Here is a 23908-nt window from a genome sequence, read left to right on the forward strand (position 1 = left end):
GTCTTCCTAATGAAACCGAAAAATTAAGGACAGCCCCTTTGTCTTCCTAATGAAAACCGAAATAAAAGACAAGCCTTTTGTCTTCCTCATGAAAACCGAAAATTAAAGACAAAAGGACTATTGGACTCACACAAGTCAAATGTTTGACTTATCACAAATTAAACAAAGACTAAAAAACGTGACTAAAAATAAAAAGACTCATTAAGCTCCTAAACTCAGTCAACTTTGATGAGTAAGACAAGTCTTTGTTCTCCTTCAATGTTGACCACGGTCTCCTCTTGTTTTAGGACTTTGTGGACTAGGCTGTTAAGTTCTTTCTTGAATCTCTTGGCTCGTGCCCTCGTCACTGGACCAACTGGAACTTGACTTGATACTTGGGTCTTGGTGTCCTCATCATTCCCCCCCTCTTTAGAAGGATTTGACCTCAAATCGTCACCTGCATCAAAAGGACTCAAATCAGAAACATTAAAAGTAGCACTAACATTATACTCACCTGGTAAATCGAGTCTGTAGGCATTGTCATTGATCCTTTCAAGTACTTGAAATGGACCATCTCCTCGAGGTAGCAATTTTGAACGCCTTTGTGTTGGGAATCGCTCTTTCCTCATGTGTAACCATACCCAATCACCGGGCTCAAAAACCTGCTTATGACGACCCTTGTTAGCTTGCTTAATGTATTGTTCAGTCCTTCTCTCTATGTTGAGTCGCGCCCTCTCATGGATTTTCTTCACAAATTCTGCCTTCTTCTCGCCATCTAAATTCAAATGCTTAGAAACAGGTAAAGGTGATAAATCCAAAGGAGTTAGAGGATTAAAACCATAAACAATTTCAAATGGTGAAAATTTAGTAGCAGAATGCATTGAACGATTATAAGCAAACTCAACATGTGGCAAACAATCTTCCCAAGTCTTAATATTTTTACTTATGATAGCCCTCAACAAGGTGGATAGGGTCCTATTAACTACTTCTGTTTGACCATCGGTTTGAGGGTGACAAGTAGTAGAAAATAATAGTTTTGTCCCAAGTTTTCCCCACAATGTTTTCCAAAAATAGCTTAAGAACTTGGCATCCCTATCTGATACAATTGTTCTAGGCATACCATGTAATCTCACAATCTCCCTAAAGAACAAATCTGCAACGTTAGAGGCATCATCAGTTTTATGACAAGGAATAAAATGAGCCATCTTAGAGAATCTGTCTACAACCACAAAGATTGAATCCCTCCCACGCTTACTTCTAGGTAAACCCAACACAAAATCCATTGAAATGTCAACCCATGGTGAACTAGGGATAGGTAGGGGTGTGTAAAGGCCATTTGGCTGAACTCTTGATTTAGCTTGCCTACAAGTGACACACCTACCACAAATTCGCTCAACATCTCGTTTCATGTGGGGCCAAAAGAAGTGCTCTTGCAACATAGCTAGGGTCTTAGCAACTCCAAAATGTCCCATCAACCCTCCCCCGTGGGACTCTCTAACTAGCAAATCTCTCAAAGAACAATTAGGTACACACAACCTATGCTCCCTAAACAAGAAACCCTCATGCCTATAAAATTTTCCTTCAGCAGATTTTTCACAAACACCATAAATTTCCCCAAAATCATGGTCAGCAGAATACAGCTCCTTTATGTGTTCAAACCCAAGTAATTTAGCATCAAGAGTGGAGATTAGGGCATACCTGCGAGAAAGGGCATCAGCAACCACATTCTCCTTACCTTGTTTATAGCGAATGACATAAGGAAATGTCTCAATGAACTCAACCCATCTTGCATGTCTCTTGTTGAGCTTGTGTTGGCCTTTCAAATGTTTCAAGGATTCATGATCTGTGCGAATCACAAACTCCTTTGGCCACAAATAGTGCTGCCATGTTTCTAAAGCACGCACTAGTGCATACAATTCTTTGTCATAGGTGGGGTAATTGAGGGCAGCCCCACTTAGCTTTTCGCTAAAGTATGCAAGTGGTCTCCCATCCTGCATAAGAACAGCGCCAATACCTATTCCAGAAGCATCACATTCAACTTCAAAAGTGTTAGAAAAGTTAGGCAAAGCAAGTAAAGGAGCATGAGTAAGCTTGTATTTCAGTAGCTGAAATGCCTCCTCTTGAGCTTCGCCCCATTTAAATATCACATTCTTTTTGATAACTTCTGTAAGTGGTGCGGCGATGGTGCTAAAATTTTTCACAAACCTCCTGTAGAAGCTAGCAAGTCCATGAAAACTTCTAACATTACCTATAGTTGTAGGGGTCGGCCACTCTTGGATGGCTTTGATCTTTTCTTCATCCACCTGAATACCTGTAGCACTTACAACAAAGCCTAGGAAAACAAGCTTATCGGTGCAGAAAGTACACTTACTGAGGTTAGCATATAAACTCTGTTTCCTAAGAACATCCAAAACAGAATGCAAATGCAAAACATGGTCATGCAAATTCTTACTATAAATAAGAATATCATCAAAATACACAACCACAAATTTTCCAATGAAAGCACGCAATACATGATTCATTAAGCGCATGAAAGTGCTAGGTGCATTAGTTAGTCCAAAAGGCATGACTAACCACTCATACAATCCATGTTTAGTTTTAAAAGCAGTTTTCCACTCATCCCCTTCTTTCATACGTATCTGATGATACCCACTTTTAAGATCAATTTTGGAAAACACACAAGAACCATGCAATTCATCTAACATGTCATCTAAACGAGGAATGGGATGTCGATATTTTACCGTTATATTGTTGATGGCTCGACAGTCAACACACATCCTCCATGTTCCATCCTTCTTGGGAACTAGAATCACTGGAACAGCACAAGGGCTCATGCTTTCTCTCACATGCCCTTTCTCCATCAATTCTTCAATTTGCCTTTGCAATTCCTTTGTTTCATCAGGATTACTTCTGTAGGCTGGTCGGTTTGGGATGGAAGCACCTGGAACAAAATCAATTTGATGTTCTATTCCTCGAACAGGTGGCAATCCATGTGGTACTTTCTCAGGAAACACATCCTCAAATTCCTGCAAAATAGACACAACAACACTTGGCAGCGAAGAATCAAGTTGGTTAGTATTTAAAAGAGCCTCCTTATACATGAGTAAAATCATGGGCTGTTTTGTACACAATGCTCTCTTAACCTCACTTTTTTTTGCATAAAAATTATTTTGTTTTCTCTCACTTGATTCCACACTTTTCTCTCTTTGTCTCTCTTTTTCTTTACTCTCATTCATCTTTTCACTCTCTTTGTGCTCACTCATTTTCTTTTTGTCACTCAATTTTTGCAACCTCACTTGATCTTCATACACTTGCTTTGGTGTCAAAGGCGCTAGAGTGATTGTTCGTTGACGGAATGTGAATGAATACTTGTTGGTGAAGCCGTCATGCTGCACCCGCCGATCAAATTGCCAAGGCCTTCCTAGAAGGAGGTGTCCAGCTTGCATGGGAACCACATCACACAACACCTCATCTTCATACTTGCCAATTCGAAATGAGACTAGCACCTGTTTTGTAACCCTCACTTCACCACTATCATTCAGCCATTGCAATTTGTATGGACAAGGATGCCTAAGCGTTGTAAGCCCCAGCTTGGCAACCATGGAAGCACTAGCAACATTAGTACAACTACCTCCATCAATAATGACACTACATACCTTGTCTCTCACATGACAACGAGTGTGAAAGATGTTCTCTCGCTGCACCTCTTCTTCCTCTTCTTTTGCTTGCAAATTCAGGACTCGCCTTGTGACTAGTGCAAGCATCTCACCAGATTCTGGTCCATACTCATTGTCAGAAGCATCTTCCAATGGTGGCATGTCAGCAAGATCATCTTCATCTTCAGAATCTATCTCTCCACTTTCTCGAATCACCATGACTCTCTTGTTTGGACACTGGCTAGCAATGTGTCCTCTCCCCTGACATTTGAAACACCTTATCTCACTAGAATGAGACTTAGTAGGAGTTGTTTTACCTTGAGGTGGTGTGGCTGTGGTGGCTGGTTTTGGTGTAGATGATGAAGTGGGTTGGTCTTCTTTCTTTGGATAGTTCGACCTCCAAGGTGTTGTACTTGGATTGTGTGGGCTCGGTCTTGACCTCGAACTTGAACTACCCTTCTTGAGCTGCCTCTCCACTTTGATTGCCATATGAACCAAATCCTCCAATTCCACATAATGGTGTAGCTCGATTGGGTCAGCAATCTCTCGGTTCAACCCATTCAAAAACCTTGCCATGGTTGCCTCCCGATCCTCTTCAACATTGGCTCTAATCATAGCCATCTCCATCTCCTTGTAATACTCATCAACACTTCTGGACCCTTGACGAAGACCCTGCAACTTAAGGTATAGATCTCGATAATAATGAGATGGTACAAATCGCCGTCTCATCACCCTCTTCATGTCCTCCCATGTGTCAATAGGGCGATCTCCACTCCGCCTCCTGTTGATGCACAACTGATCCCACCAAACAATAGCATAATCAGTAAACTCAATGGCAGCAAGTTTTACCTTCTTCATGTCGGAGTAGTTGTGACAATCAAAAACTAGCTCCATTTTCTTCTCCCACTCAAGGTATGCTTCAGGATCACTCTTCCCCTGAAATGCTGGAATTCTCATCTTGATATTTCCTAAATAATTATCTACCTGGTTCCTAGCTTCTCTATCCCGACCATACCTCCTATGGTTACCCGCCGACATCCTATCAAACTCATCATCAGAAACTACCCCTTCTAAATCCCCTTCATTCTCATCCTCCCTTTGGTGTACCCTACCCCTCCTTGGTCTCCGTTGTGTTCCCTCTTCTACCCTATCCAACCTCTCATGTATTTGCTCACACTCCGCCCTCAACATCCTCCTCATCTCCCCCATTAAAGCTTCAATTTGTAGATTTGGAACTGTAGGTGGTGGAGCGTCATTGCCTGCATTTCTTTCTGTATTTTGTGACATGATGGAGAATCTGCAAAACAATAAGGTTAGACAATTATAGAAAGGACCTCACTGCACTCCCTCACGTGTTTCACTCAAAGAAAAATGGTCACTCAAGTACACTCGTGTTTGCACTCAATGATGGCTTTTAACCTCAAATAAGCTCACACCTCTGCCTTTTTCCACTCTATTTCCTTCTTTAAGCTCTTTGAAAACTAATGAAACGGTAATATGGAGTATTCAAGCAGCAAATCCAACCAAACAACCAAACGAACACCGACGAAAACTGGTGAAAATGACGAAAAAAATGAGGATTTTTGGAACACTTGTGTGGGGTTTTGGCCAAAAGGCCTCTAGACCATAAGGAACAAGAATAGAACAAAAATTTTTTTAAGAGAGGTTTCCAGACTCTTTTTTTTTTTTTTTTTTTTTTTTTTTTTTTTGGTCTCGGTTCCTCTTGGTTTTCTTTTCTTCTTCTTTCTTTCTGTCTTTCTATTTTTTTTTTTTTTTTCAAATGCAGATACAAGGAACAATTCAAAAACAAAAAGAATCGGTTTTCACAAGAGAAACAATAGAGACTCAAAAAGAAAAGAGAAACAATGCAGATTCGGATTTCACAAAAAAAAGAAAAGAGAAAACTCAACCCACTTTCGGATTTAACAATAAGAATAAGTGAAACTCAATCCCAACTCAGATTTCACCATAAGAACAAGATAAAACTCAATCCCAATTACAGAAACCAATATTCCCAAAATCCAATCTGTGATTCAAACAATAAGATCAAAACCAAAATAATTGGTGGCACTATAACAGTCTCGGATTCCACAACAAATAAAGGAACCAATTGAAACCAGGGACACAATTGAAACAAGGGAATTATCAATACCAATTTCGGATTTCACAACAAGAACAAGAAACCCAAGGCAAAATTCGGATTTCAAAACAAAACAGCACTAGAAACTCAATGAAAATTCAGATTCTACAATTAGAACAAGAGAAAAAAAAAAACTCAAAGCCCTAATTCACGATTTCAACAAGCTCTAGAATAGTTTCTGATTTCACAACAAACAATTGGAACAAGGATATTAAGAACACGATTTGAACAAAGAAACAATCTGGAATAAAGAGATTAACTATAATGGTTTCCGATTTTTAGAAGGAAAACAAGAACAAAGACTAAGAAAATCAAGAACACGAATAGATAGATTTTTTTTTTTTTTTTTTGATTTCAGAAACCCTAAAATTGAAATACGAATAGAACACAAATGAAAAAAAAAGGATAGGTCAAACCGGATGATCCTAATCTCTGGTACCAACTGATACGAACCACGCCAACAAGTGTGACGAAACCCGACACCAAATATGGAACAGCCACCAAGAACACACGAGATTGGAATGGAACCGCGACCCAATGCTTAGCCAAGCACGAACCTTGGTATGAGGAAGACGCCACAAACGGGGATGGAATCCGTTTGATAAGTCAGGATGAACGCCACAAGGAATCTCCTTGATAAGTTCAAAAGTTTCTTCAAGAACTCAAGAAGAAATAAACTCACAATTTCATTCAACATAATCTGATTTTTCACATTGTTTTGGCAGTCCTTATAAGGACGAAAATTACATGAAAACAAGACCCTTGGTCTTCCTAATGAAACCGAAAAATTAAGGACAGCCCCTTTGTCTTCCTAATGAAAACCGAAATAAAAGACAAGCCTTTTGTCTTCCTCATGAAAACCGAAAATTAAAGACAAAAGGACTATTGGACTCACACAAGTCAAATGTTTGACTTATCACAAATTAAACAAAGACTAAAAAACGTGACTAAAAATAAAAAGACTCATTAAGCTCCTAAACTCAGTCAACTTTGATGAGTAAGACAAGTCTTTGTTCTCCTTCAATGTTGACCACGGTCTCCTCTTGTTTTAGGACTTTGTGGACTAGGCTGTTAAGTTCTTTCTTGAATCTCTTGGCTCGTGCCCTCGTCACTGGACCAACTGGAACTTGACTTGATACTTGGGTCTTGGTGTCCTCATCATTTAGCCCACTCAAGCACCAAATCGTGGATTCGCCAATCCATGATCCACGCCTACCTTATCCAATGATCTACATTAAAAAAAAATTCAAAGCTATCCCCATCCAACGGTCCCAGATGGTGTAGAGGCATTAAACAGCCTACTCGAGTACCCTATCAACATCTCCCATGCAGACGGAACGCCTTGGAGATTACGCTGACACCCATCGGTCAATGCAACAATTAAAAGATTCTTTCTAGATCTGTAAGGCGCGAATGGTACAAACGCACCAATTATTGGAAGACACGTGTGTAAAACGTGGTGAATTCAAAAGGACGGGGATCACCCAAGCGACCCACAAGTAAATGAACCCGTCTCCTAGGAAACGAGCTGACATATTTGGATTTGGTCCGGGAGAATGAGGCAAGTCTATATTAGGAACACGTTTTCTAATACGTAGCAGAATTGTGTGATGGATTGGCTCAGTGTACAACAAAAATTTTGTAACATATTTAAACTACTTTTAAATATGCGGATTCATTAATATACATACATTAATCATAATCAAGAAAAGAATAAAGAACATACCTCTTGATGCCTATCAAGTGTCCTTGCTATATTTTCGTAAAATAAACGATCTTCCTATCCAAGTTGCTCTTAGGTACTCACACCAAGATCTTCCAAAGCGTTGGGCACTTAGAGAATAAATGATGGTATATTTCTGATTCAACTTGATGTACTCAACACATGAGATCAAGATAATAGGCCTGAGATTGTTCTGTATCTTTTTAGGGAGAGAGGGAAAGTATCATTCTTTTCTTAGAGCGAATAATTGAGATTGAGTATTTATGTTATTTTCTGATAAGTCTAACTTATATAGAAAATATTTAAATTTAAAAAATAAATATGTAACCTATTACAATTTATCTTTTAATAATTAATTATTTATCAATGAAAATATAAAAACTATCTTTTTGAATTTTTCATTCATTAATTAATTAAATAAATAAAAGTGAAAAATTCATTCCTCGATTTCTATAGCTGCACGCCACAGACTGTGTGTATCATGCAGCACCCTATAAAATAGGGGAATGTGATTTTTCCACAATTATTTAGTTATTTATTCAAACTACCTTATCAGATAAAATTCAACAACTTGATAATTAATTCAAATTTGAATATATTATCTTTTTAACTAATTATCACATATAATTAATTATTTTAATAAATATTAATCTTTTTAAATTCAAATCTAATTTGAACTTGTCAGATTATTATCTCCTACTCAAATAAAGATATTTAATTAATTTTACAAACTAATTAAAACCAATTTTAATTAAATATTAACTTCAAAAATTTAATAATCATTTTATTATAATTTAAAAAATTATAATAAATTAATTATTTATATAATTTCAAAAATTATACAATAATTAATTATTAATTAATTTTGATAATTACAACTAATTTTTAATTAATTAATTAATCACTATTATCACATAATTGCATATTTGGCCCAAAGAACAAAATTCTTCTTAAATATGTCTGTTTAATGCCAAAAATGTGACAACTACTAAGCGGTGGTTGTAGTATAATCGGGCGGTCGATCCACAAGGAGGTAACCTAAAATCAAAAGATTACTAAAAAATAACACAAAAAGTTAGTAACAAGAAGTAAATAAAATTGTAAATGGAAAGAGGTTTGAGATTTTGGTATTGTATTTTTGATAAAGTGATGAAATGAGATAAATAAAATAAAGGTAAGATGTAATCAAGAGTTTGAGAAAATGAAAGGTTTAAAGAATCATCCATATGCTTGTTTAGTTACTTGGTTATTTGATTTACAAAAATACACAAGTAAATAGTTCACATCCTAACATTTACTTGGAAAATCTAACATTAAAGTCTATATTCTTTTATAACAAAAGTTCATTTGAGTTATAAAGTTCTTTACTTTAAAAGCACAATGTTAATCTTATGAAGAATCTAAAAATGACAAAATACCCAAGGGCAATAATGCAATAGAAGATTAGACATAAAATTATGTATCAATATTACTTTTACTAATTAGAAGCACATAGAAAGAGCATGACTAATCCTATATACTAGCATAAGTAAATAAAGATAACAAAATAAAGATAGAGATGAAAGAACATAAATAACTCAAATATATTACATTAAGAACATAGTAAATCAAAGTAGCAAAATAACATCACTTGCATATGGAATCATCCCTAACCTTCCTAGGAAGATTATGCCATTATGCTCATGATTCTCACAAATTTTAAGAAGAAAATATGAGAAGAAAGTGAGTGGAAATTTTACTATAGTTTCTCTACTCTAAAAATTACATACCAAATGTGAAGAAAGTGTCCTTATTTATAGATGGAGAAAATGACTAAAAATAAATAAAATAACAATTGGGGGTTTACAAAATAAATCTGAAATATTAATAATAAAATATGATTTTGAAAAATCAAAGCTTATTATAAATATTAACCTAGCTATTTTGGTGTATGGTCAAAATACTCTTTTTCAAATACACAAAAAAAATGAGCTTAAAAGCTCAAAATAGAAAGTTCATGGCCCAAAGTGCATCAAAAGTTGGGCTAGAAGGTGGCTGGTGCAATTGGTCCATTGACCCTCCCCTAGCCAATGGGAGTGCGCCACGTAGGCACTGGCTGGGAGGAGCTTCAGTTGAATTGGGCCTTTGCTTGGTCTGCTGGGGAGCTTTGGAGTTGGGGAAGTCATGTTGGTGGCCTGGCAGACAGATGTCCAAATGGGTTTGCACTTTGGCTAATGGTATCAGACCATTAGTAAGGAGGAATCTCTAAAGATTAATATGCTATTCATTATCTGTGCATATCCATATGCATCTAAATGGTATAAGGTCACGTGAAGGAATTTCTGTAGACATATTCGTGTACTTGTCAGCATGTCAGTAGCTGAGAAGCACATCAGGATCAGGCGAACAGGTGGCGTAGCAGGGGGTCGCCAAGTGCGGCTGGGCAAGGAGAAAAAGAGACATATTTTGCTGGGCTTGGGCTATTTGGGCCGAATTTTAGACTTCAATTTTGCAAAAATGCCAAATTTTCCTCATTTCTTCAACTTTATTTATTTATTTCTTCTTTCTTTTCTTTATGACAAAATGCATCTTTAATTCCTACAAAATAACAATAAATAAATCATAATCAAATATTTTCATTTATAAAATAAATTATATTAATTCAATGAAAATATTAATTAAACTTAATTTATTTTGGCCATTAAAATCAATAAATATGCAATTTTCACACTAATCAATGTCTTTTTTTACCATTTATATCAACTCTTGCCTTGAATAATGTTGATAGAGCTACTGTGGGGACCTATGGACCTATAATTCCAAGCTCCAATAAATTTATGATTATTAATTAAACTCTTTAATTAAATAATCTTAATTTATTAATCTCATGATTACTCTACTATAAATATGAGATTGCACTCTTATAATTATAGACATTTCATCTACTGAGTACTTTATAACAATAAAGCGTTCATTGATATAATCATTACATATAAATTAACCCTCTAATAATGGTTCATAATTAACCGGGAATAAAATTACCGTTTTACCATTTTAATTATATCTTGTTTCTTTAAGTACCATTGACTTTACTAGTAGCTTCCATTAGCGAGCAAACTATGATTACATCCCTATTGGGTCCGGATTAATTCGTCTCAAGCCCATCGCACCTAAACTACCTATAAATAGGACCACTTGTACATTGTAGCGGGGATCCGCGATTTTCTCTTGTAAGTAATTACTGTGTTCAAACTTACAGAAAACTCTATTGTCGAAAGCTCACTAAAAATCTAATACAATAGACTTGTGGACTAAGACTCATTAACGCCCCAACTACGTAAAAATCCTGCTTGTTTATCTTTAATCCAATCTTTCTAGTTCTCTTTTCTTATTATATTTTTAATTTCTAAAAAACTCGATAAACAATAATATATTAACTTTTTGTACTATTTATATCTTCTATTAGAAATGGCCTTAGTGGTATAATATGGTAGGCATAAAAAGCTTTCGGCAAAAATGCTATTTATTATAAATAAAATGAGGAATATGATGAGATGAGGTGAGAAATGAGAGAAGGTAGAATGCCCAAATCCGTGAGGTGGTGTTAAACCGACGTGTCAACCATGCGTTAAAGTGGCGCCACTCTTTTATGAGATTGGACGAAGCCGATGCCTAACCCTCTAAACACTCCTATATTCCTTTGCATATTCTCTCTCATTTTTTTTCTTTTGTGGCTCAAAACGCTTAGCTGTAAACATCACGTGCCTCAATTCCGAATCCTACGCTGTTTTCTTCTTTTTCTTTAATTTTTTCTAAATAAAAGTAATTTAGTCATTGCATACCGGAACGCGATAGTGAAGGTGTGATATTAAATTGCATTTGTTTTTTTTTTTTTTTTTTGAAAAAGTGAAAGTAATAGACAACTCTCACTCTGTCTACCTAAATTCACACAATTTGCCATTACGCACTTTATATATATAGACTCACAAACCAACTCATCACATTGTCTCTCTCAAATCTTGTATTTTCTCTGTTCTCTCTCCACTCCTCTTTCTAGATTGAAGCTTTGTATCAGTTGCGAATGGCTTCTGCAGCTACTCTCAGCCCTGTAGAGACCGAGAAGCTCTCCAATCTCAAATCTGCTGTTGCTGGTCTTAACCAGATCAGGTACTCCTTAACTATTTGACATTATATGCTTTCAATTTCCTTCTCAAGTCGAACCTTCAATTTTGTTAATCTGATCCATTTCTTTACGTAATTTTGTTGAACATTCATAGCATAAGATCTGACATTCTTCTTTTTTGCAGTGACGATGAGAAAAATGGATTCATCAACCTCGTTTCTCGTTATCTCAGGTGGATTATTAGATTTGTTTATTTTTATCTTCTTTTATTGACCAAGTGTAGCCAATTTCGTTATTTTTTATCTGGTTGGTGATAAAAAAATGTTGAAAAGTACGGAAAATCGTATTCTTTGATTCGTTCTGCTTATCGATTTAACATGCGAAAATGTAATTTCATAATGTTGACGAATCGTTGTTTGATTTTTATGCACTTAAAAAGTGGCGAAGCGCAACATGTTGAATGGAGTAAGATCCTGACACCTACTGATGAGGTAGTGGTACCTTATGATAGCTTGGCGCAAATTTCCGAGGGTAATCGATCAATTATTATTATTATTATTATTGTTGTTGTTGTTGTTGTTGTTGATTCCTGTATAACATTTGTAGTGTGATTGTATTTATGGATACAGATTCAGAGGAGATCAAGAAGATTTTGAATAAACTTGTTGTGCTGAAGCTTAATGGAGGTCTGGGGACAACAATGGGCTGTACGGGTCCCAAGTATGCAGTTTTATACGATATCCAATGCATTATATTTTCTTTGGTATCTCTAATAGTAGATCATGTATAAGATCTGATTTCAATCGACTAAATTAAACTAAATCAACCTTTTGAGTGTTCAAATTTGAGTTGATTGCCAAAAGACTACCATATTTTAATTTTCAAAAGATTCAATCCAAAGAACACTCTGTTTGACAATATAAATAATTTTTTAATTAAAAGAAAAAACATTATTCTTTGCATGATTTTCGGTGAGTTGGACGGATGGTGTATGCTGTATTATTCAAGCTTCTTATTTTTAATTTATTTTTTCTGACTGTAACTGAAATTTTTGGTGTGCAGGTCAGTCATCGAAGTTCGGGATGGGTTGACGTTTCTTGATTTAATTGTTATCCAGATTGAGGTTTCTTCTTCTCTCTCTAGACACACAGCACCAGCATATACACACGAACATGTTAAGCAGGCCTTGGCCTAACTCTTTGGTTTTTGCAGAATCTCAATTCTAAGTATGGATGCAATGTTCCACTGCTTTTAATGAATTCATTCAACACTCATGATGATACATTGAAGGTAGATACTTTTAATTTTCTTATGTAGTTTAAAGCTCAGGTTATATGGATGTAGCGAGTTTGTAACCCTTATTATTAAAATAGTTTATGTAAATAAAGCTAGTGGTTTGAAGTAGAGAGAAGCTCAGCGTTTAAATTTGCATACAGCTAAAAAGATGGTTTTTCAGCATAAAACAAACCTGAGATTGTGTCAATAACATGTTGTAGGCTTTAGAGGAGTCAAATACATTACAGTTTTGGTGCATGCCAAAATTTACCATATTGTTAAATTTGTTCCATGTGTTTAGGAGCATTAAAGCAAGGTCTTTTTTAACATGAAAATGTGGTTTATGTTTTTTTTAAATATATATATATATATATAAATATATAGTTTTGTAGGAATGAGGTTGTGTTTATTTTACTGACTTCCGGCTACTACATTTTGACTTAGATTGTAGAAAAGTACTCTAACTCAAGCGTGGAAATTCATACATTCAATCAGGTTTGCCAGTGAATTTTTTATTAGCTCCTTCGTTGTCAACTTCTGTTTGTAAATACCTCAAAGAAATGAACTTATGTACCCTTCTCTGCTATGCATTCATTCAGAGTCAGTATCCCCGTTTAGTTGTTGATGATTTTTCCCCACTTCCATCTAAAGGACAGACGGGAAAGGATGGATGGTATGATTTACTCTTAACGTTGAACAATTTAAATTGTGAAATTAGGCTGTTCTGTATCTGCACATAATTCTGTATTATTTATGCTCCATTAATCTGATTATAAAGCACTTCGGTATCAATAATATTGTTGGTGTCTGGCTGTTAATTTTTTATTTAAATGCTACAGCTTGTCTTCTGCTCTCTGGGAGTCTTACTTACCTGTTTTGGTACTGACAATTTTTTTTTGAACTGAATGCATTTTTTTAGTCCTTGTGAGATTTTGAAAGGTGCATTTGATGGTATTGATATGTGAATAACTACTATTGTGGAATTTATTCTAAATTACATCGACTCATTCTGTTTCTTTCAAATTAGCCACTCATTCATGGGTAGAAAATGGGTACAAGTTTCAATCTAGTGCATGATGATATTGAAATGCATTACTTACAATCTCTTTTTGTTCCTCTTTTTGATGGTAGTATGATGTGCAGTGTTGTACTAGTATTCTGACGAAGCTAACCATTTGTACCAAACTTCAGGTTTCTCTTAAAAACATAGCATCACATATATGTTTGAAAATTTCCAAGCATCGACTCACCACCTCCATTTGTCTATAACTTGAAGATGAAACAACTCCTTCCAAAAAAAAAGACTTTAAGTAGATCTTGTCCCGATTTGATGCAATTGTGAGTCCCAAGTAGACACACAATCTAGCGAATGAACAATTCAGCCATAGTGCGGGTAGTGTAAAGATGTTTTGAAGCAAGAAAATGTGCATAGTGCACATACCTTTTGATTTAGGCTATCTTTCTATAAAATCCATAGTGAGTTCCTCCCGCGCCATGTTTGGCAAGGCTAGAGGTTGTAGCATCACTACTAGTGGTGCCATAGACAATGATTTGTTTTGTTGACATGTAACATATTATTGTGCCCACTTTGCCACTGCCCTGCACATTCCTACTCAAAAAAACATTTTCAAGAAATGTCTTGTAGGTGCATTCATCACCAGAATGTTTGCCAACATGAGGCATCCCTTATACAAAACATGATCATGATCTGATGAAAAACAAGAGGTGTGCCCTTTTCCTTGCTGCTGGTTTTTTTATCCCTATCAATTTCAGTTGCAATTTGTCCCAGCCCAACCACTGCACCCCTACTAATTGATTTAGCTCCAAAGCAATATTTACTGAAGCATCTGTACCCTTGTTTTATATTGGATTTTACAGTTATATCCCAACAACTTGCCGTCCAACATTGATAATTAGGAGCTACAATGTGCTCCAACAAATATTTGAGACATTGTTGGTTGGTACGAACAACAAATTTTCTACCTAGTAAATATGGGTGCCACTTTTGAATAGCTACTTGACTATAGTAAGCCCCTAGATGTTCTCCTTACATCAAGAGTGCACCCAACCCATATCTTGGAGCATTCAGTCTTAACAATGAATCACTTGCTTCAGTTGGGAAGTGTAAGTACATAAACTGTGGTCATGGTGGTCTTTAGTACTTCAAAGGCTCTCATGGCGGCATCTTTCCATCCAAAATGATCCTTCTTTATTTCCTTAGTAGGAGGCTAATAATTCCATACCCTTTACAGACTTGCGATAGTAGCTTATAAAGCATAAAAACCCACACAACTCTAGGATTGATTTGGGGATCGATCAATAGAGCATTGCTTGCAGCTTCGACTTGTCCACCTCTGCATTATTGTTGGAGATAGTGTGCCCCAAGTTCTCCAAGTGTGTACAAGAGAAAGAGTACTTTTTGAGATTCGCAACCCGTACAATGATAATAAATGTAAGATTGTGGCCAAGTAGTGAACATGGTCAACCATAGTACATTTTTACACCAAAACACGGTAAAAAACACTAGGACAAAGTGGTGTTGGTGCGAATGGAACAATTGATTCATGAGGGCTTGGAATGTTGCTGAAGCACTAATTATCCTGAACGACAAGACCACAAACTCATAGCGACCTTCTTGAGTGTCCAGTAAGCTATTTTTGGAATATCTTCACGTGGAACATGTATTTGATGGTATCCTAATTTCAAGTCGAGTTTTGAGAATATTGCTCGATGTAATTCATCCAACAATTCCTCAATTAAAGGTATGGATGCTTATTAGGCACTGTTTCCTTTTTGAGAGCACGATAACCTAGTAGAAGCACCAACACCCATCTTTCTTTTAACTAAAAATACCAAACTAGAAAAGGACTTGCACAAAGTTGGATAATTTTGGCAGCAAGCATTTCTCATACCAGGTGTTCTACTTCATCTTTTTGATCATGATGGTATCTGTAAGGTCGGATACTAATAGGAGAGGTTCCCTCTTTCATCACTATCACATGCTTCTTCCCTCTAAATGGGGGGAACTCTGTCAACATATTAAAAACTTCTTTAGATTGCTACAAAATAGCCTAAATCTTTGCAAATACCATAGAATTCTCCTCCAACAACACTTGGGCAGCTCCCAATTCAACCAAAATCATTGGCCTTCACGACTTCAGGGCCTGAACATTAGAGAAACAAAAAGTTTTATGTAATGAAGAGGCCCCCTTGCAAACTCACTATATTCGATGTTAAACTTCATGGTGTGAGTTTCCCAATTAATATGGGTAACCCCTAAAGCCTTCAACCACTAGATGCCTAGAATGAGCTTAGTGTCCCGCAATTCTAGAGGCAAAAAGTCGTCCACAATCTCCAATTCTTGGATAGTGAGGTTGATTTTTCGACAAATTCATTGAGTTTTAGTAGCCTCACTCGTGTCGAGTACAAGTCCATATGGTTCAATAGTATAAATGGGCAACTCGAGAGCCATGATCAAAGCTTTGGAGATTTTACTTCATTGTTAATGGGCATTATCCCCTAATTTGTTCGACAATATTTGATGTTTATGGTGAGGTAAGCCCAACTATAGCATTAAGAGAGGCCTCCACCACATTGTTTTCAATCTCCTCTTTGATCGTTTGATCCTCCACCGTCTCATCTCAACTATGTTTCTCTATTTCTTTGACTTTTGGTCGTCCATAGTCTTGCAGCAAGACAACATGGAGCTAAAGTTTTTACAGGATGTGCAGGCTTGAATTTCTCGTCACCCTTGTAACAAAGACTTGGCTCTCTTTGTCATTGAAGTTCTACTTCCGCCATTCGTCGATAAGCACTTATGTTTAGAACAAGTTGGAGTCTGTGTATCAAGAGGCATGGTGATGATGGGTGCTTGGTTCCTGGGTGATGAAAATCCAGAATAACTAGTCTTGAGATTGTAGCTTGATCTAGAAACCAGTTGGTTGGCATTTAGATCCTAGGTTTTGGCCTCTATTTTCATGGCCAATTCATTGGCTTTTCTAGCCTATTAGGCCCCCAAACTTTAATTTCAGTCCTAACATCACCCCTAAGCTCATTAATGAATGTAGATTCCTAAACTCTTTCGAATACATCCTCCAACATCGAGGCCAATTGCTCGAATCTCCTTTTATATTCTCTAACCGACATGTCCTGTCTTAGAGCCAAGAATTCCTCGCTCATCCTTCCATGGACTAACAATCGAAACCTCGCAAGTAATCGTGAATAGAGCTCCTCCCAACTTATAAAGCGCCTCTGTTTGTTTTCCCAGCTGAACCAAACAAGAGCATCTCCTTCAAGGCTGATAATGGCAGTTTTTAATTTCTCTGTATTGGATAGCCTGTGTATAGAAAAAATATGGCTTTGCCTTTAAAATCCACCCGTCCAGATTTTCCCCATTGAATGACAATAACTCACTTCGACGTGGTCACAAATCCCATTGAGAATACTAGAATGTATTGCTGTTGGAGAACATGTCTGCACTATCGTTGGCGTGTTTTGAAGCTTTGTCCAAATAAGAGGCTTGTAACATGCTTTGAGCACTCATCTCTCACCCACCCTATTCCTAAGTGCTAATAAACTGGTCAAACTTACTAGGTTGGCGATACTTTGCTCCAAACTTGGTATTTTTTTGCAACTCCCATTTCATCGAGCCCAACTCTCCTTGCGTCATAGAGACAATCCCTTCAGCTGACACAACTGTTGCCTCCGTTCACGATGCCCAGGTCTGGATCTAATACCAATTGATGCACCCCTCGTATGCCCAGGTCTAAATTTTACACCAATTGATGCACCCCTAATGCTATAACAGAGATAAAAGACAAATTAGGAAGGAGTGGATATTTGTGTCTTCTTGAAATTAAGGAAAATAAAATGAGACCCAGGTAGTTCGCAAGACCTGGTTTTCTCGTAGAGCCAAGGCTATACCGAATGGGTGGTCTATCGCTTTGATCCTTATTGCATGGTCTGACATAATATCTTATTTCTTCTTGGCTTTTGTTAATAAGTTTTTTGTCCCATGAAGGTACCCTCCTGGACATGGTGATGTGTTCCCATCCTTGAAAAACTGTGGTAAACTTGATGCATTATTGTCACAGGTTAGTACTACTATATGAGGCATTCATAATTCTCATTATGACAGATTTACTTCAAATTTTTATCGACTTCTGTGCTTACCTATATTAAATGTTTCTTTCTTTGCAGGGTAAGGAGTATGTATTCATTGCCAACTCAGATAACTTGGGTGCGATTGTTGACATGAGTATCCTTATTTTTTTGATTCCTTCATTTTGGCACCTCAAATGCTGGTTTTCCCTTATTTGCTGCTTGTTGTAATTTCTTTTATAAATTATGAAATACTGCATGTCATGCAATTCTTCTATACAGTTGTTTTCCATGACTGGACGTAATAGAAATCTTAAGCCATTTGATTAAAAACAAGAATGAGTATTGTATGGAGGTACAAGAGATACTTGTTGTGCTTGGCATTTGATACATCAATCTTGTTCCTACAATCTTTATTTCTCTTGTTTACACAGGTGACGCCAAAAACTTTGGCTGATGTGAAGGGTGGCACCCTTATCTCATATGAAGGAAGGGTTCAGGTATAACATTTTTATGTATCTTGTAGCAAATTTTCTTTTGTAATTTATTATTATTATGTTCTCTTGATCACTTAGTATGTTATTTGAGGTTACATGCCTAGATTCAATTTAGGCAGTTTTCAAAGTTTATGTGCTTAGGATGAATCTTCATATTAAATTGCAGAAATGTCATTGAAACTCAAATTTAGTATTTAGTGTTCCAGTAAAATAATACATGGTTATGTGGGAATGGTGATTGAAAATGCATTGTATGTAAAATCTATCCTTATCCTTTATTGGTAGTGTCAAATAGTTATTGTGTTTAAGAGTTATTGGAATGGGCCAATTCAATGTAGGCTCAAATTTATAAGGGGTCTGGCTCTACTCCTTTGTCTGAAATGGTAACCTACACACTCCACTTGCTTTTGGCCAAACAAACACTTCTTGATAAGCATACTACTCTTGTTCCTTAAGAACCTCCAATACAACACTATCCTCAAACCAATATATTATTCAGAAATTGCTACAAAAAATATATAATACTAATACATACTTCGTCATATATTCCTAAAAGATAGAAATTCATAAGAGATTGAAAAGTGGCACTTGCAGTGGTTAAACCAAATGATATAACAAGGAACTCATAATGCCATTGTCAGTTCTAGAAGCTATTTTTGGTATATCATCGGGTAAGGGTAGTGCCCCCTCTCCATCACATGGGTAAGGGAAGCCAATAGCTCCATTTTACTTTCCCAAGATTGACCTCTCTTGTACGCTTACGAGGTAGCTTCTACTCTACAATTGCTAGGGAGATTTTCTAGGGAGGTAGCTTCTACTCTAATCAACAGCTAAGGCTAGTAAACCTCACGCGATCCAATTGCTAGGGAGATTTTCTGTTTGCTTATAAAAGGGATGTCTTTCCTCTCCATTCATCCCAAACCATCTTTGAGAATTCTACTCTCTTTCTCTTCATTCTTACTTTCTAAGAAATATTTCAACTCGAAGACATTCCCAGTGACACCTCTTGTCGGTCTCACCAAACCATAGCCATGGTTTTAAAAAACGGTTGAGGCGTACGCCTTGAGGCGGTAAAAAAACGCCTCTGAGGCGCCGCCTCATAGAGTGGCAGTGAGGCGCACGCCTCACATGAGTGAGGCGGACGATTCTGAGGCGAGGCGGGCTGAGGCGTATGCCTCATGTTTCTGCACTTTTTGGCTGTTTTATTGCCTCACACGTGGGGCTTTCTTAAAATAGTGTTTTGGGCTTTTCTTTTAACTAAATAGGCTTAAAGTTTGGGCTTATTTTATCAGATTTTAAGTTAAAAAAAACCTAATTTCTTCCTAACCTTCTTACGGCAATCCCCTCTTTTCTTCTCTACCATCATCTCACAGCAGCATCTCCCCTAATTTCTCCCCTCTCCATCATCTCACAGCAGCATCTCTCCATCATCTCATCTCAGCTCTCCCTCACACTCTTCATTTCTCTCCTTTTCACACAAGAAGCTCACTCCTCACTCATTTTATGCATTTTATGCTCTCTCCCTCACACTTTTCTTCTCTACCATCATCTCACAGCAGCATCTACCAATTAATGCATTTTATCTATATGATTTTAAGACTTATATAACTAGTACTTTTATGACTTTGATATGGACTTATGTGTTCTTTGTTATGAATTCTATGAATTTTATGAAATTTCATGAATTTTAGGATATTTTATGAATTTTATTATATTTTTAAAATTTTATTTGTTCTTATAGTTGAGGCGTACGCCTCGTTGCGCCTCGAGGCTTACGCCTTGCGGTACTAAGAGAAAACGCCTCGCCTCGCGATTTCGCCTTTTAAAACCTTGACCATAGCCAAAGTATCATCCTAATATAACCCTCATATTTTAAGGGAGAAGCAATTGCTAGTTCTTGGGCTCGTATCATTCCTGAGGAAGAAATAACATTCATTCATAGCAACGACCAGTACTTAAGATTCACCCTCCACTCATCCATAATACAGGGAACAAAAATCTACATCTACGAACATTATTTTAGGTAAAATAAAAATAAAAAGTATTAGGCTAAGTTTTGTTGCTTTTAATGTGGAACATTGCATCTTTTTTATTTATATGAAAGTTGTGTATTGAATTATTTTGTAGAGATGATTCTTTGAATATATTCTCTCTAGTTAATGTTTAATATATATATGTGTGTGGATGTGTACCAATAGCTTGATTAATGATAATGTTTTCCGATGTATGTTTATTTTGCATAAATATGTGTGTTCACGCATGTGTTATTATTAGTTTTAAATTTATGTGAATACTAATTTTTCATAATATATATTTTCGACATAATACATTTTTATATGTCGTATGTTTTGTTTAACTCAACTTAATGCCTGTTCCTTTTGTTGTGAGAAACACTTACAAAGACAATGACAATGACACTTCGCTGTTTTTTATTTGATATTTTGCAGCTCCTGGAAATTGCTCAAGTTCCGGATGAACATGTAAGCCATAATTCTATCGAACTCTTTTGTTCTCATAATTCACTTTCATTTAGCTCAAGTCACTTTACCAACTCTGCATAAACCTTATTGTAGTTGGTCAAATAATGTCAGTTTTTTTCTCTGGGATTTCTACTAAGTACACCATGTTACTTTTTCATAAAGATATTCAGCTGTAGTTTTTATATTATTTACTGTCATCTTTGGTGCTAAGGCTGGTTGATTTGTTATCATGATTCTTGAAAACTTTGTTTATTCTTATTCTTGAGGTGAGTTGTTGTACCAGTGCCTTGCTTTGCTTGAAGCAAAAGGCTGCTGCCTCCTCAGTAGTGTTGTCATTATTAATATTCCGAGACATCCATTTTGGAAACTTGTGGTTTAATACATAATGTCTTTTAAACAGGTTAACGAATTTAAGTCTATTGAGAAGTTCAAAATTTTTAACACAAATAATTTGTAAGTCAAATTGCTCTCTCTCTCCTATTTTTATTGTTGATATTGTTATTTGTTTTTCATTTTGGCAACAAGTCAGGTTGCTTTATGTTGTGGCTAAACATTTAGTTGTTCAAGTACTAATACTGTCGTTCTTAGGTGGGTGAACTTGAAGGCAATTAAAAGGCTTGTTGAAGCTGATGGACTCAAGATGGAAATTATTCCTAATCCAAAGGTACAAATATTTCAGTACAGCAAGTTATATATCCTTTACAAATTTCTGATTCTCTATTCTTAATTTCGTACATAGGAAGTTGATGGGTTCAAAGTTCTGCAGCTAGAAACCGCTGCTGGTGCAGCAATCAAGGTATTCAAAGCATAAAACTATTGAGACATTTTCTTCAGTAGTGTTATTTTTTAGTCTTTAATTGTAATGGTCTGTGTTCCTTAAACCAGTTCTTTGACAATGCTATTGGTATCAATGTGCCTCGATCGCGATTCCTTCCTGTAAAGGCCACTTCAGATTTGCTTCTTGTGCAGGTTACCTTTTCTTTTATTTTTTCTTAAATTTTAACTGGTGGTGTTAGTAGTTGCAACCCTTTTGCTTATTTATTGTATTTTTTTTTTCAGTCTGATCTTTATACTCTAGACAATGGGTTTGTTATTCGGAACAAAGATAGAACTAACCCGGCTAATCCCTCAATTGAATTGGGGCCTGAATTCAAGAAGGTAAGAATATCTTGTGATTAAATTCTTATATCGTTCTAAATCTATTATACTTTCTTGATTACGATGGTTATTTTTGTCTTCTCTATATCACAGGTTGGCAGTTTCTTGAGTAGGTTCAAGTCAATCCCTAGCATTGTGGAACTAGATAGCCTTAAGGTTACTGGTGATGTATGGTTTGGCTCTGGTATCATTCTAAAGGTACAGATAGCTGTCCTTAATTGGTCTTAGTCTTTCATCTTCAGTTCTTGTTCTAGCATCGTTTAATAAGATAGTAAATATCAATGGCTAAAATAATTTTAACATTGTCCAGAGTATCTGATGACTTATATTTCATATGGAAACATTGAGTACTTTCCTCTGATCTATATTTGCTGTCCTCAAATTACAATATTACATTTATCTTAATTGATTCCTGTAGAATAGAACTGAATCATATAGCCATACTATTTTGTTAATAACATTTATAGTACCGAACTCATTAGCACGTGTCTGAATCCTGCTCACATTTGTTTTATCGATGTAAGATGTGACTTTTCTATGAGTTGCTGATATCTAATCTTTTTCATGCTGAGTGCAACCATAATATCTTAGTAATGTTAATAAACCTATGGTATTCTGAGGTTTGTTAGAAATTTTGGAAAGCGTAACCTTACAATAATATGTTCATATATGTGTATAAATATAACATCAGGTTTTCCTCAAAATTTACCTCGAAATAATTTTCCTGTTGTTTGACAAGTAGAGAGCCTTAGACTCCATTTTCTTGGATTCTTCTTGGTGGTATCTTTATGTAACTTTGTGGCCATTATTCTTAATTATAAAGGGAAATGTAAGCATCACTGTGAAACCCGGGGTGAAGTTAGAAATTCCTGACGGAGCTTTGCTTGAAGACAAGGTAAGCTAAGACACTGATTTTTTTTTTTTTATAAAATATTATTTATTGATTATTATTTTTTCCTGGTATGAGTTCCCCGTATGCATAAATCATTGTCGTGGCAATATTCATTATGGCTTTGAATTTTATGTCTTTCATGTCCAGAATATCAATGGTCTGGAGGATATTTGAGTTCATTACCGAAAACATTGAAGTTGAAGACGTCGTCCTTTTTGCTTGTGTTATAATGTGTATTTTCTTAAAAGAATAATAGTGAAAGTTTCCTCGACTGAGACACTGAACATTTAAAGTTGGGGTGACTATTTATGTTTTATGTGGTATTTTTTTTTTTAAAAAAAAAGGATTTGTTGAGAAAGTATCACATGAGCTTGATACACCTCATCGAGGTCAAGTTTAAGATAGTTACATCATGTTGTCTAGACTTTCTGAACCACCTTTACCAGACTCAGTCTCGTATCCTTCACCATGAAAATGTTACATTATTATCTATAAAATCATAGTTTTACTTTTCCTTTTTCTTTTATTAAGCAAAGTCACTTACATTTTTGCCATCGTAAGCAGTGACTGAGGCTGTGAGGCTGAAGCCCCATCTTAAACTTTTGTTTATTTGAAATTTTAATTCAATATTTTAATATAACTAAAGAAAAATAACATAAAAGCCCTCGTTAAAACCTTAAATTTACTGAAAGTCTAATTTCTTACCAAAGTTTGATTTCATCATTGATTGTACGAGTGTTCATCTAATCTAATTTGCACTATCAGTTTTCTGCATTTTTATTAATATTAAATTGTTTAATAATTTTTACTAAAATACATTTTTTCTCATAAATTATAAAATCAAGTAAATATTAAAATAAAATATTTTTTTAAAATTTAAATATCCAATAACAAATAAAGAAGCTT

The 23908-nt window shown here is 35.8% G+C and overlaps 2 protein-coding genes across 2 annotated transcripts; one reads left to right on the forward strand and one right to left on the reverse strand.

Moving 5' to 3' along the window:
• Positions 1-503: 503 nt before the first annotated feature.
• Positions 504-4496, reverse strand: LOC133816378 (uncharacterized; the record flags this gene model as incomplete). The annotated part of the gene is made up of 5 exons (XM_062248908.1): positions 504-641; positions 777-1545; positions 1678-2311; positions 2753-3005; positions 3375-4496. Coding segments are annotated over 5 exons (2916 nt in total), but the record flags the coding sequence as incomplete, so codon positions are not given.
• Positions 4497-11444: 6948 nt separating this feature from the next.
• Positions 11445-23516, forward strand: LOC133818654 (UTP--glucose-1-phosphate uridylyltransferase). Its single transcript, XM_062251663.1, has 21 exons — positions 11445-11644; positions 11785-11832; positions 12040-12131; positions 12230-12320; positions 12663-12723; positions 12813-12890; positions 13320-13370; positions 13475-13548; positions 17896-17968; positions 18075-18132; positions 18284-18330; positions 18410-18475; positions 20920-20952; positions 21353-21405; positions 21541-21616; positions 21692-21748; positions 21838-21921; positions 22012-22110; positions 22204-22308; positions 22934-23005; positions 23150-23516. Exons 1-21 carry the CDS (start codon positions 11559-11561, stop codon positions 23174-23176), a joined length of 1431 nt encoding a protein of 476 aa, XP_062107647.1. The 5' UTR covers positions 11445-11558; the 3' UTR covers positions 23177-23516.
• Positions 23517-23908: the final 392 nt, after the last annotated feature.

Source organism: Humulus lupulus, chromosome 2 (assembly GCF_963169125.1).
Source record: "Humulus lupulus chromosome 2, drHumLupu1.1, whole genome shotgun sequence".
NCBI classification, from domain to species: domain Eukaryota; kingdom Viridiplantae; phylum Streptophyta; class Magnoliopsida; order Rosales; family Cannabaceae; genus Humulus; species Humulus lupulus.